This window comes from Bos mutus, chromosome 11 (genome assembly GCF_027580195.1).
Source record: "Bos mutus isolate GX-2022 chromosome 11, NWIPB_WYAK_1.1, whole genome shotgun sequence".
NCBI lineage: Eukaryota > Metazoa > Chordata > Mammalia > Artiodactyla > Bovidae > Bos > Bos mutus.
This window is the reverse complement of record NC_091627.1, coordinates 96,330,464-96,344,750: the sequence shown is the minus strand read 5'-3', so window position 1 is coordinate 96,344,750 and position 14,287 is coordinate 96,330,464. Positions and strand designations below refer to the sequence as shown.

The following is a 14,287-nucleotide window of genomic DNA, read 5'->3' as shown; positions in this document are numbered from 1 at the left end:
TGTGAGGTAGATGCTGGGGCCCAAGTTCCAGGATGCCCCAGCCCTCTGAGGAGTCCTGGAGGTGGAGAGGACCGGGTCTTCTGCTCTGAGTCTGGGGGAAGGACCAGACTGGCTCAGGTTGGGGATGATGCAAGGGTGGAGATAGAAGGCCAGAGGCCCTTGGGGCAGTACTTCCAGGGCAACTGCAGAAGAGGCTTAAAGGCCCCAGCTCAACATGGAAAAATGGATGGAGAAATTCAGTTGACGGAGGCAGCCCAGAGATTCCTCTTCGCTGGTACTGCTGAGGAAGGAGAGAGGGGCCACTGGACACCTTCCAGCAGGGCTGCCCATGCCCCCCTTATCCTATGCATCCTGTACCCTTTACCTGTCTGAGGCAGAAAGCAGCACCACTTGTGATTGCAATCTCGGCCAGTTCTCTCTGTTGCCCTCTCAGCATAAGAGCGGGCCTGATCCCCTTACCAGGGTGACTTGCAGGAGGCAGGAATGTTAGCTCCCAGACTGCGTCAGGCTGGGACCCGCCTCTCAGAGTCTCCAGAACACACCGCTGCCTCTTCAAAATGCTTTGGTCCCAGAGGAATTAGAAAGCAGAAGGTTGAGGTGTCAGCGAAGTCAAGGAATGTTAAAACTTCCCTTTTCTCAAACTGGCTCCAGCTCCTAGTACCACTAGCACATTTTGGTAATAGCTTAACTAGAAAATGTCAATGTACACCTGATCCCACCCCATCCCACCCAAATTCCTCTTCTGCTTCCAACCTCAGACCCATTACCTGCAGTACCATCAAGGCCTTGCCCAGGCGGAAGAGGCCCCAGGGGCTACATCAGTCAGGGCTCACACCGGCTGATCCAGCCATTCACTGCAGAATGAGCAATTTCCAAATAACCTGATAAAAAATAAAGTGGGCCAAAGTCTGGGTCCTTGGCACCCCACCTTGCCCTGATAGCTCAGCACAAAGGCCACCCCCACCCCCCACCTACTAGTGGTCCTGGGGGTTGAGCTTCAAGACTCAGGTGAAAAGGACCATGGCCTTGTGGTAGAAACCATTTTGAGCAAAGCTGGTACCCAACTCTGGGGAGAAGGGAGAGTGGGAAGTTCAGATGGGGCTATCCTAGGGAGGGATGGGTGAGGAAGGAGAAAGAATCTCACTTGCCAGCTCCTGGCTCTATTGTAAGGCAGCTGCCAGCAGTCCTGGAGATAACCTAGGGATGGGAAGCAAAGTCAAGGCCTCAGCCTCCCCAAATCCTTCTCCTTTGTCCAAACACTTTGCATCATGCAACGCATGGAGTCCTCATGACAGTTCTGCAAGATCGAATCAGCCCTACTTTCCTGTAGAGGAAACTACCCTGGGTCAGGGGGACAGTGATGGATCTTGATCCCTGGTGTCTCAACCTTGGGGCCAGAGAACTCCTTCTACTAGTCACTGCCCTCAACCCTTAGTAGATCACCTCTCTTCCCAAAGCCCTCTGGCACCCCTTCCCCTGGTTCTAGCTGAGGTTCTTCCGCCCACCTCCTCACCTCTGCCTTATGACTCTGCCTAGGGCTCTCTTCTTTTGGAGTACTTCCTTCCTCCCGGTTCATCTTTTCTTGGAGACCCAGGCTTCTGCCTTGGGGCTAATGACTTAGTCCCTTTTCTCTGTGGGCATTGAGGGGTCAATCTCCAACCTTGCTGAAAGCCAGAGACACAAAAGTACTATTAACAGATAGATCCAGTGAGTCTTGTGAGCAGAAAGGAAAGTTAAGGAAGGGCAGGGATGACGTATGTCCTGGAGTAGTGGAAGGAGAGGGCAGGCGGAGACCATGAAGGGAAGGAGGGAGGCTCTTTCTTCTTCCTCACTACACTGTCCCTGAGCTGAGTTCCCAGAGCTGGACGGGGGTCTCCCATCGCCATCTGTAACGGCCTCAGCCTGAAGGGAAGGTGAATAGCTAGAGTTGGGATCAGCTTGAGCTGCCTGCTTTTCCAGTCCCACCTCCTGGCACTTGGTGCTCTTGGGATCTGCCTGCAGACATTCGTGTTGGACTCCCTGCCATCCTTCTCCAAGTACTCTCTTCGCTTCTGATCCTTTTGACGCTGTGGTAACAATGACAAAGAAGAGGAGGACGTATTTTGAGCACTATACTTAAACATCCACACACATCCACAAACAAAATTTGTAACTTGAGACCAGCTCTTCATGTGGACAATATATACTATATGCCATGTTACTGGGCTAAAAGTTTTGCATACACTATGTCACTTAATCTTGAAGCTCTCTGAGGTAGGTTTTGTTGTCATCCTCATTTTACATGTGAAAAAGCAGATTAGACAGTCACCAGGCAGAGGGCTCCTAGAAAGCAGGCAGATTCCAGCCCAGGCAGCAGAGTGTGACTCTACAACCACTGCACCAAATGGCCTCCAGGAGACCCTCCCGTCCCTGAGCCCTGCTGGCCCCCAGCCATCCTCAGTTCTTTCCTACTCCCGCCCCCAAATCCCTCAGGGCTCCCACTCCTTTGCCCTCCAGCTACCTTCTTCCAGAGTCTTTTCTTCTCTGCTTTCTCTTTCACACGCTCCTCCTCAGGCATCAGCTCCTTAGCAGGTTGCTTGGCTTCCTGGAGGATCCTTCTCCACAAGCCATCATTTCTTGATCATTTCTCCATCAAAGAAAACCCACTATGTCCTGGGATGGGAAGGGGAAGGGAGGCTGGTATTGTGGGGAACTCTGAGACAGGGCAAGGAGCTTGGCTGGGTTAACCTCTCCACCACGGCAACCACAAACTAGCTACCCAGCCTGGAGAATTTGACAGGCCAACCTCTCCCTGCTCAGCATCTCAAAACACGCTGCTGGCTTTCATGGTGTTATCGCCTCCCTTCACTAATTCTCCTGCTTTCCCAAGGGCTGAAGGTAGCATTCAGCCCAGCCCTCTTCAGCATCCTGTCCCTACTCAGCCACAGTGAGGCCCCTGAGATGGAGCCCTCTTACCTGCTCTTCCAGCTCTGTCCCCTGTCATATCCTTGAGTATGAACATCCCCATATAATCCACCCTGGGGCTAGCTCAGTGCCTAAATGAGTGCCACAGTTCCTGGTTGGCCCCTTCCCTGCACTTTATGTGTTTCTTCCCCAAACCAAGTTCTCAGCAATTACGCCCTGTCTCAAAATTTTCCAGTAATCCTCCAATGCCAGGGCCACAGGCAAGATTGAGTCTAGCCTGGGACTTGGACCCTTCCAAAAAGCCCCCGGCTAAGCTTTCCAGTCTTCTCTTCCAGTCTTGCCTTACTTAGCTGCTGCCCTCCCTCTGCTACCAGGCTCCTTCCAGCCTTGGGGGTCTTCCCCTAGCTGTCCTAGAATCCTTTCTGGCTCTGAGCTTCTTTCTCACCACACTTTGCCTTACCTTCAAGATGAAGTTCAAGTTCACATCCCATTTCTGCCTAAAGCCTTTCCAGACTCTTTCAACTCCAGTTTGTGTGTGTGTGCTAAGTCACTCAGTCGTGTCTGACTCTGTGCAACCCCATGGACCATAGCCCCCCAGGCTCCTCTGTCTGTGGAATTCTCTAGGCAAGAATACTGGAGTGGGTTGCCATTTCCTCCTCCAGGGGATCTTCCCAACCCAGGGTTCAAACCTGAGTCTCCCACATTGCAGGCAGATTCTTTACCACTTGAGCCACCAGGGAAGCCCCTCCAGTTCTCTCTGCCCTCACTCAAAAAAGCAGCACTAACATAGCCTGTGGTATATAACTTAAAAGCTTGTTATTCATTGGTTTTTATTGCTCTTAACTGGCCAGGCAGCACAGAGCTGGAGAGAACACTGTGCTGGAGCAGAGCTGCTTGCACCTTAGTTCTGTCTCTGCCACTGCCCGGCTGTTTGATTTTGGACAAGTCATTTAACTTCTCTGGACCTCAGCTTACTCATTCACAAAATAAGGCAAGTCCCTTCAAGGCTTGCCCTGGACATTCTGTGGTTCTAATGAGGATTGTTTCCTTAGTAAGTGTTCTGTTCAGTTCAGTTCAGTTCAGTCGCTCAGTTGTGCCCGACTCTTTGCGACCCCATGAATCGCAGCACACCAGGCCTCCCTGTCCATCACCAACTCCCAGAGTTCACTCAAACTCATGTCCATCGAGTTGATGATGCCATCCAGCCGTCTCATCCTCTGTCGTCTCCTTCTCCTCCTGCCCCCAATCCCTCCCAGCATCAGAGTCTTTTCCAATGAGTCAACTCTTCGCATGAGGTGGCCAAAGTATTGGAGTTTCAGCTTTAGCATCAGTCCTTCCAAAGAACACCCAGGATTGATATCCTTTAGAATGGACTTGTTGGATCTCCTTGCAGTCCAAGGGACTCTCAAGAGTCTTCTCCAACACCACAGTTCAAAAGCATCAATTCTTTGGCACTCAGCTTTCTTCACAGTCCAACTCTCACATCCATACATGACCACAGGAAAAACCATAGCCTTGACTAGACAGACCTTTGTTAGCAAAGTAATGTTTCTGCTTTTGAATATGCTATCTAGGTTGGTCATAACTTTTCTTCCAAGGAATAAGCATCTTTTAATTTCATGGCTGCAGTCACCATTTGTAGTGATTTTGGAGCCCCCCAAAATAAAGTCTGACACTGTTTCCCCATCTATTTCCCATGAAGTGATGGGACCAGATGCCATGATCTTCGTTTTCTGAATGTTGAGCTTTAAGCCAACTTTTTCACTCTCCTCTTTCACTTTCATCAAGAGGCTTTTGAGTTCCTCTTCACTTTCTGCCATAAGGGTGGTGTCATCTGCATATCTGAGGTTATTGATATTTCTCCCGGCAATCCTGATTCCAGCTTGTGTTTCTTCCAGCCCAGCGTTTCTCATGATGTACTCTGCATATAAGTTAAATAAGCAGGGTGACAATATACAGCCTTGACGTACTCCTTTTCCTATTTGGAACCAGTCTGTTGTTCCATGTCCAGTTCTAACTGTTGCTTCCTGACCTGCATATAGGTTTCTCAAGAGGCAGGTCAGGTGGTCTGGTATTCCCATCTCTTTCAGAATTTTCCACAGTTTATTGTGATCTACACAGTCAAAGGCTTTGGCATAGTCAATAAAGCAGAAATAGATGTTTTTCTGGAACTCTCTTGCTTTTTCGATGATCCAGCACATGTTGGCAATTTGATCTCTGGTTCCTCTGCCTTTTCTAAAACCAGCTTGAACATCTGGAAGTTCCCGGTTCATGTGTTGCTGAAGCCTGGCTTGGAGAATTTTGAGCATTACTTTACTAGCGTGTGAGACGAGTGCAATTGTGCAGTAGTTTAGTAAGTGTACGCCATCTTTAAAACCAAACAGAAAAAGGCCTGCCTTGACCTTCTATTTCTCCCCAAAACACAGTCTATGCTACTCTCTTAATTCATGACCTGGCCACACATGATCTGGCCACCCAATCTCTTCAGGAAATCACCTCCTACCCTTTCATCTTCTTCCAACTGCAGCAGTCTCCTTTGAAGTTTCTACAATGCGCCAAGTGTGCTCCCATTTCAGAGCTTTTGTATGTGTGATTTCCTTTGCCTTAAATGCTCTTTCCCCAGTGAATGGCTCAGTCCTTCACCCCCTTCAGATCCCTATTTAAATCTTCCAGGGAGGACTTCTCTGACCACTCCATTTAAAAAGTGAAACCTCTCACTTCTCCTCAGTGCTCCCTAACCTCCTTCTTGCTTTATCTTTCTTTACACTTCTCATATTTGACATATTGTTTATTTGTTAACTGGCTGCCCCCACTGGACACTCCTGATTCAATGAATAGAGGGATTTTTGTCTGTTTGGCTTAATGCTTTCTTCCCAGTGCCTAAAACAGTGTGCAGTACATAGTTGGTGCTCAACAAGTGTACACTGAATGTGCCCAGATGGGTGAGGCGGCTACTGTAATTGAGATTCAGCCAGGAGCTGGGCCTGAAGAACCCTGTGTGATCTAGTGAGTTTGGATTTTGTCTTGTTAGTGATGCGAGTGGATCTGATCTAGGGAGTAAAATGCTCAAATGAAAGAGTACTGGGGAAAGAGATGAGTCTAGGCGTGAAATGTTTAGTCGGCAGGTCTTTACAACTGTTCAAGTCAGAAATAATGAATTCTTGAACTAGGGCAGTGGCTGCAGAAGCAGGACTGGAAATAATGGGTTTGATCCAAAAGACACTTCAGAAGTAGATTTTGTGACTGAACACAAATGAGGTAAAGGAAAAGAGAGGAATATGGAGACTGGTTCTCAGATTTCTGAATAAAGCAACTGGAAGGAAGTTTGTGTGGTTAATCAAGATTAGAGGAAATGCAATGAATCTGCAAAGATGATGAATTAACTTCTGGATTTGTTGCTTTTTGAGATAACCAGGAAGCAGTTGGAAGTATAGCTTCTCAGTGCTCCCAAATCTGATCCTGTCCCTCCCTCAATAGCCCTCCCACCTACTTCAGGACATCCAGACCCATGTGCCATTTTTTCAAGCCACTTACTGTCCTCCTTCTCGCCTCTTCTCTCAAACCCATAGCTAAGGTCTCACTTCACTTAAGTTCTTTTTAAGGTTTCTTTGCTTTAGCGCCTTTGTTCCCTCTGTTCATAATATCTTTCCCCAAGCAACTCCTTGTTGTTTGTTGTTTAGTCACGAAGTAGTGTCTGACTCCTTTGTCACCTCATGGACTGTAGCCCACCAGGCTCCTCTAGCCATGGGATTTCCCAGACAAGAATACTGGAGCGGACTGCCATTTCCTTCTCCGGGGGATCTTCCCCATCCAGGGATTGAATCCACGTCTCCAGTGTTGGCAGGTGGGTTCTTTATCACTGAGCCATCCCCAATCCTCAACTACCCATTCCCCAATCCTCAACCCTCCTCTGCCCAATCCTGCCCGCTTATTACTGCCGAGTTGTCCCTGGCTCCCCACCCTCCCTCCACTTGCATCGCGCTGCTTGACAGTAAGCCCCACAGTCTGCTGCTGCTGCTGCTGCTAAGTCGCATCAGTCGTGTCCGACTCAGAGCGACCCCCTAGACGGCAGCCCACCAGGCTCCCCCGTCCCTGGGATTCTCCAGGCAAGAACACTGGAGTGGGTTGCCATTTCCTTCTCCCTTGCGTGAAAGTGAAAAGTGAAAGTGAAGTCGCTCAGTCGCGTCCGACTCGTAGCGACCCCATGGACTGCAGCCTACCAGGCTCCTCCATCCATGGGATTTTCCAGGCAAGAGTATTGGAGTGGCTTGCCATTGCCTTCTCCAAAGCCCCACAGTCACTCCTCTCCAAAGACCCGGGAGAGCACCACAGGACAGCCAGGGAATTCCCATGGAGTCCTTTTTACCTCGGCGGCGCCGCAGCCCTCAGCACCGAATACCCTGCAGTGTTTGGAGACAGCAGCGACCCCCAGCGGGCAGCCAGGCCGCAGAGGAAAGCCTACAGCAAACTAAAGCGGTAGCGCGTCGGAGCCCTCTGCTCGCCTAGCGAAGCACAAAATCCCACTGAAAACAGATCCAAGCGGAGCCCTCCTGGACCCCCTCTGGTCTTGTCTCACCTGTTTACCTAACTTGACTAGCCCACAGTCTTCGGAATCGGCACCATCCCCGTCAACAGTGACGCGAGAATGAAAGACAGTAGGGTATTTGATACCGGCCAAGGGCGAAGTGAGACGGAGTATGCAGCCATCTTTGTCGAGGGCGGAAGCATGTGCTTACGGAGCGTCAGAGAGTCCATGACGGACCCGGCGGCACCCTGGCAAGAGCTGAAGGCTCCGGGGATAGGGCGGAGCCGCCGCTGTGGCGGGCGTTGGGCAGTGCGGGGTGGTGGGAATCGTTAGGCTGGTTCCGGACACGGTGTCCCATGGCCCAAGCGTCTCGCTGTAGTGGCCTTCTGCCTCCGCTGGCTGCCGTGCCGCCGTTATGGGCGCAGCCCGGGGGCGCCGAGGAGGAGCAGTGGCAGAAAAAGCGGGACGTTCGTGGCTGGCCAGGGCTGCCGGTCGCCCGGAGCATCCTCTGCCAGGACCCTCGGCCTGATGGGGCTCCGAAAGAGCAGCCGTGGTGGGTGGCGCCGGCGGACGCAGGAGAGCACAGTGAAGCTGGCGCTGTAGACTGGGGGCGGGAGCTGGCCGCTGGCGGCCTGATTCCTCCGGCGCTACGGCGTCTCAGGGCTGTGTTGCTGCGGCTGCAGCGCGAGCGGGAGCAGCTCCTCCAAGCGCGGGATTGCGCCCTCCACCTACAGGCGGCCGTGCGCTTCCTGAGGATCCTGAGTCCCGGCGCTCCATCTCCCAGCCACGGCCTCTTGCTTCAGCTGTGCCGCGACCTGCTACAGCACCTTTCCGGAGGGGCGATCCTGCGAAGCAGGCTTCTGGAGATGCCCCACCCGCTACTCCTGGCACGCCCCGTCGGACTAGCAGCCCAGCGCTTGGATGCTACTGTCGAGATGCGGCTTCGGGCTCTGGGCCGGGCGCCCGCCACCCCAGCCCTGTCGTCCCAACTCGCCGATCTGCTGCTGGCACTTCCGTCGTACCACCAGCTGCAGGGGAAAGTCTTCAGCCAAGTCCCAGCATCAGCGCGCCCGTATCCCCCCGGCCGTGTGCTCCGCCTCCTGACGGGGGAGCGGGGTTGCCAGGTGGCAGATTGGCTGGATGAGGCGCTCAGGGGATCTGGCTTGAGGGACCAGCTCCTCAGACGGTGCCAAGAGGAGCGGGAGCTGTTGCCAGGGCTACTGGGCCTGTTGGGGGGCGTGACAGGTTCAGCCAGCAGTGAACTGGGGCTTGGAGGGGCCGGAGCTTTGTGGAGCCAGTACTGGACCCTGCTGTGGGCAGCCTGTGCTCAGAGCCTGGACTTAAGTCTAGGACCCTGGAGGGACTCCAGGGCAGCGGCACAGCAACTGAGTCAGGCACTGGGTCAGGGTGAGTGATGGGCCTGGGTGGGTGTTTGGGAAGGCTGGAGTCTTTTACTTCCGTATACACCTCACTCACCTGCCACAAGACTACAAAAGCAGGCCCTTTAGAAGGAACATCCCCCACCCCACCCAAGCCCTGGGGGTTCAGGTTGTAAGCTTCTTAGCTTTCAAGGCAAGGTCTTGCTTTCCATGCCAGCCTTGAGTCTTGGGAGAAACTTCCCCTCTTCCCCCATCATTGAGTGGGGGCAGTGGCTGTGGAAAAGAGAGACCTTGTTTTCAGGCTCCAGAGTCATTTCTTCCACTAGCATCACTGCCTCAGGAGTGTGAGAAGGAGCTGGCTTCTTTGTGTCGCAACCTAACTCATCAATCTCTTATTTGGAGCTGGGATCAAGGTGAGGAGGAAGGGGTAATGGCAGTGACACAAGCCCCAGATTGCCCCTTCCTTATCAAACCATACCCCTCATCTTCAGGCTTCTGCCAGGTCCTGGGATCTGCTAGTGGAAATCAGAGCAGCCTTCCCTCATCCTCCTGTACCACCAAACTTTTACAACAGCTCTTCCCTCCTCTCTTGGATGCCCTCCGGGAGCCCAGGTCAGGACTCCTCCTCTGCAGGCCACCAGGTGAGACAAGGTGCTGGGGATGGGGGGGATAGGAGAACACTGAGGATACCCCCTTTATTCCTTATTCTGTTCTGAAACCTGCCTCTTCCCAAAGGTGCTCCATATCCCTTCAGATATTCTGTCCCTCCTCTCCTCAGGTCCTGCACCCCTTGCCCTGGGGCTCTGTACCCTGCAGACTACCTTGCTCTGGTTTTGGAGCAGAACTCAGCAGCATCTGGCAGCGTGGGCCCCAGGTTCCTTCCTGCTCCTGATCCAGAAGGACTTACCTGTGAGTAGCTAGGGAACACGTGGGGAGCATCCTGCGGTGGGCTCAGAGCTGACTCTGTTTCTATCAAAGCCTCTACTGCAGGAGGCAGAAGCTTTGTCTCACCTGGCCTCAGAGGAAAGCTTGGCTCTGGATGTGGAGCAGCAGCTGGGCCTGGAGATCCGGAAGCTGACTGTGCAGATCCAGGTAAGGAGAGGCACCAGCTTGGGGGTTGGGGTGGTTGTGATGGTGGTAGAACAACTCAAGTGCCTTGGAATTGCCACTGAACGAATGTATCTTCTTGTGTGGACTGCCACTAAATCCACTTTTTGTCCTCTCATTATGGAAATTTTTTTTAGAATACAGAAGTAGAAGAATATAATGGACCTCCATATTCCTACCACTGAGGCCTTAATAACAATCAACTCATGGTCAATTTCTTTTGTTTGTATATCCCAACCCCCAACTCCTATGTCAGGCTCTCCTGTTGTGACTTTAACAGCCACTGATGATCACTGTCTATATCCATTATTTCATTAGAGGGTGCAAGGTGGTGACATTCTAATTCTGTCATCCTTTCTTCATTAGTAATCAGATTACTCTTACAAAGTGAAACTTTAAATTTTTTAATTTACTTATTTGGCTGAGTCTTAGTTGTGGCATGTGCAATCCTCGTTGAAGTATGTGAGATCTTTCATTGTGCATGGGCGCCAGAGTGTGGGGGCTCAGGTGCCCCCTGCATGTGGGCTCTTAAGTTCCCTGACCAGGAACTGAACCGGGGTCCCCTGCATTGGAAAGTGGATTCAACCACTAGACCACCTGGGAAGTCCCAAGTGAAACTTGCCTCAAAAATTATTTGGTTACTTTGAGGTATATTTTGTAGAGAATAAGCAAGATAAATGATTGACTTTATTTACTAGTTTTTGATAGAATGTTTCTTTTTTTTTTTTTGGTAAAAGTACAACTTGTATTTTTATTAAAACTCAAAATATTATTCTAGAAGGCTTGTAATGAAAAAATAGCACTTTGCTTCCACCTCGACTTCTAATCCCTGTTCTACAGTGGTGATTTTCATACATTTTTGGCTGTTTCTTCTAATATTTGATTATTTCCCTCTAAATTTATGAATTAAACTCTTGTATTTTAATCTTTCTCCATCTTACACTCTATCTGTTCCTATTGTGGATGATGTCTCTCTGCTTTTTGTTTTCTGTTCCTACCCAGATGTCTCTTTGCCCTGAATATAGGGGCATGGTTGTGTTTAGTCCCTGGCCCCCTGCTCCTCTCTCTGCACCAAGGTGCTGTGAACCCTCACACTTTAGCCCTAACCCACCATCTGCATCTGCCTGTTGGGCATTTCTACATCAATTTACTCCCATGTCCTCTCTCAATTCAACATGTCCCAGAAGACTCTTCATGAGTAGGGTTGGGCAGTGATGATTGTGGGAGCTCTGGGGAGGGAAGGCTTTGGTGAGCATGTGGTAACAGAAGCTCCATACAGGGCCTGTGGCTCAAGCTGGTAGATGGGTAGCCTCAGAGGAGCAGCAGGGGTTACTGGAGGTGGGGAGTTCACAGTTCCTTGGGGGAGTAGTGGGGAAATGGCCTGACCAAAGCAAAAGCTCCCTTTGTGTGTGTGTGCATGTACATGGGCATATACTTGCCCTAGCATGCACATGTCAAGAGTAGGGGCGGAGGATTGTGGAGGAGTAAGTTGTCATCAAGATGTGGAGGGCAGCCCACAGATTTTAGACTTTATCTCTTAAGTGATAGGGAGCCATTGTAAGTTGTAAGTGATAAGAGTTTGATCTAGCTATAGCAGTCAAGATAGAAGGGAAGTGGGGAGACATAATACGAGAAAGGTCCAACTCTTGGTAGTTGCAGTGAGAACAGAGCAAAAGGGGCAGGGACAGCATGCTCACCATGTGAATGCAACGCCGTCTAGTTTCGTGCCTTGCTCCACTGCTGCGTCTGTTCTGCACTTTCAACTACATACATCACTGGGACGAAAAAGAAGAATCAGATGTGAATTTTCTCCTCAGCTGGACTGTAATGTCTCATAGAAAAAACTGTCTCAGAGTGTGACCTTGTATTTCCTGAGTGTTGAGTCCAGAATTTCCTAACAAATGTCAGTTGGCAAAAGGGTAACTTCTTTATCATATATAAGGGAGAAAGGGGTTCTGGTGTTTGGGCTAAGAGAAGAAGAGTTTGGATTTAGATAGGCTGTTGTCAGAATATGTATCAGGAGCCACAGGGGCCCTCCCCAACCAAGTCTGCCCACCCCCACCCCCCAACCCAGTCCCATCCTCTCTTCAGGCTTCAGGCATACAGTCACCTTTTCTTTAGACCTGCCACAACACACCCCAATTCTTGGGGTACTTCTCCAAGATGGGCTGTAGACACCTCTCTCTTTTTGCTGTCTTCTCCCCCATCCAAAAACAAAACCTATCAAACCAGAGAAACCAAACCAGCACATGGACTTTTTCTTGGTTTGTGGGTTATAATGCTTTGGAGAAATGAAAGTGGCTATAAAGAATATTCAGTGTGAGGACATTCCAAAGGTTCCTAAATCTCAGAAAGTTATATTGATTGCTCCTGATCTACAAGCAGTCCTTGCCTTCCTTTCATAGATGACATAAGATCATACAATTCACTTTTCTCTTTTCAGCTGCTGCCTGTCTGCAGATCATGCAGACCCCTTTCTGTAGCATTTGTTTTTGAACATTGGTGGTAGTGAGGGTGTCTCCATCTTTTTTTTTCCTATTAATGTTCCTATGGAATAAAATTAACCTGGAGGATATCCATTTTCTAAACCAAGCTGAGGAGAGCAGGGTAATCTTAGGGCAATTGTCCATAATCTTTTCTCAGTCCAGGCCTTTGGAAAACTCAGTAAAGGCTATAGCATCTCTCCTCGGAAAATGCCCAAGCCCATACAATTATGCGTACAGTTCTGTTCTGGGGCTTTATGGATGCCAGGTTAATAAACACCTCAGATTTAGAAGAGCGTACGACTTGACAAATCCCTCACGAATAAGCAAGCCCTTTTACTTTTTCCTTATTCCCATAGCTCCTGCCTGAAGAGTCACTGAGTCTCTTTTTTCAAGAATGTCATAAACAAGCCACACAGGACTTTGAACTCCACATGCCACGGGGTCGGTACTGGAGGCATCGTCTGTGTCCTGGTAACTCATCATGGCATTCCCTCCCAGGCTTCCCAGGGTAACAGTATCCAAGCCCCTCTGTGTCCTTGAGGGGCTCCACCTCTCTGCCTCCATCATTGTCCTCACCTTCTTTGTCCCCACACCCTGAAATCCTACCCTCTTCCCCCAAATGCTCCATTAGGGGCTGGAGGGATCTCCCTAACCTCATATCCTGTCCTTTCTCTTCTCTCACTCCAGAACTTCCCAGCATTCCTAGTGAGTATGCTGGGTTGGTGGTCCGCAGGGTACTGGAGCCTGTGTTGCAAGGACTGCACGGACTGCCACCCCAAGCCCAGGCCCCTGCCCTGAGCCAGGCGCTGACCGCCATCCTGGGTGCCTGGCTTGACCACATCCTCTCTCATGGGATCCGGTTCAGGTGAGAAGAAAAGAAGGAAGTGGCAGGGCGATGAACAGAGCTGAAAAAAGGGAGGGGAATGGTGGGGAAGAGCAGTTTGGAGAGACAGGAGGGTCAGGTGGCCACACTGTATCTTGGCCTTCAGCCTGCAGGGGGCGCTGCAGCTCAGACAAGACTTTGGAGTGGTCAGGGACTTGCTGGAGGAGGAGCAGTGGGGCCTGTCCCCAGAACTTCGCCAGACTCTGTTCATGCTCAGCATCTTCCAGCGGCTGGATGGGGCCCTGTTGTGTCTGTTGCAGCAGCCCCTGCCCAAGACTCAAGTCCACAGGAGGCTTCCCCGTTGCTGTGAGTCACTCTCCCTCCCCAGCTCCAGGCTCTCTTCGCCCCAGCTCATTATTCGTAACCCATTCCTATCCTCAATCTGGCTTTAGTGTCCCCCTCGCTAGCCACCTGCCTTCCCCTCCTGCTTTACCCAGGTGCATGTAATGAGGTTCAGACCATGGAATTGCCCAGCAGCAGCCTCAACAGCCTGGAGAGCTTGGAGCCCCCTCTTCGGCCTGGAGTATTTCCAACCCAGACAGCTCAGCTGCTAAGCACACTGTGGGGAGGAGGACCTAGCCCTGATGCTTACTTGGTAGGAAACCAACAGGCCTGGCTTGCTCTGAGGCAGCACCAGCATCCTCGCTGGCACTTATCTTTTCTTTCCTGCCTGGGGACCAGTTCTGAATCCTAAGGACCCTCATCAGAAGCTAGTCAGAGCTCCCCATCTCTGTCTGAAGAAGCCCAGACATTTAGAAATGCATATTTTAAAAGCTTAATTGGGAGCTTGGAAGAAAGCATATCTGAGAACCACAAGCTACAGAGAGCCTGGACTTGAAAAGCCAATCCAAGATAACTACTCCAATTGCCTGGAATCCAGAGTAAAGGGCATAATCACAGCTTGAAACCTGGAAGTCAGCATCCTTGGGAGGCTCAGGCACAGTTCCCCATCAGTAAGGACATCTCAGGGCTAGACGCTAGCAGCTAAATCCTGGGAGTAAGA

At 50.8% G+C, this 14,287-nt stretch overlaps 2 protein-coding genes across 3 annotated transcripts; one reads left to right on the top strand and one right to left on the bottom strand.

Annotated features, from left to right (window-relative positions):
- Positions 1–141: 141 nt before the first annotated feature.
- On the bottom strand, positions 142–7,787 carry TTC31 (tetratricopeptide repeat domain 31). Its single transcript, XM_070380202.1, is given in 10 exon segments — positions 142–560; positions 777–1,066; positions 1,145–1,197; positions 1,506–1,716; positions 1,824–1,896; positions 2,004–2,066; positions 2,501–2,615; positions 7,206–7,372; positions 7,481–7,611; positions 7,667–7,787. Coding segments are annotated over 9 exon segments (1,026 nt in total). The 3' UTR covers positions 142–560; positions 777–974.
- On the top strand, positions 7,363–13,983 carry CCDC142 (coiled-coil domain containing 142). 2 transcript variants are annotated; one of them, XM_070379836.1, is made up of 9 exons: positions 7,363–8,836; positions 9,135–9,221; positions 9,300–9,449; positions 9,587–9,717; positions 9,787–9,900; positions 12,758–12,872; positions 13,089–13,266; positions 13,391–13,590; positions 13,722–13,983. In XM_070379836.1, exons 1-9 carry the CDS (start codon positions 7,786–7,788, stop codon positions 13,976–13,978), a joined length of 2,283 nt encoding a protein of 760 aa, XP_070235937.1. In that variant the 5' UTR covers positions 7,363–7,785; the 3' UTR covers positions 13,979–13,983. The 2 variants fall into 2 exon arrangements, with proteins under 2 accessions (XP_070235937.1, XP_070235938.1); XM_070379837.1 differs by lacking the exon at positions 9,135–9,221.
- Positions 13,984–14,287: the final 304 nt, after the last annotated feature.

Coding starts and splice junctions, on each gene's coding strand:
- CCDC142 (XM_070379836.1), top strand. CDS start 7,786: ATGGCCCAAGCGTCTCGCTGTAGTGGCCTTCTGCCTCCGCTGGCTGCC. Junction 9,718..9,786: donor TGATCCAGAAGGACTTACCT/GTGAGTAGCTAG, acceptor TTTCTATCAAAG/CCTCTACTGCAGGAGGCAGA. Junction 12,873..13,088: donor GAGGCATCGTCTGTGTCCTG/GTAACTCATCAT, acceptor CTCTCACTCCAG/AACTTCCCAGCATTCCTAGT.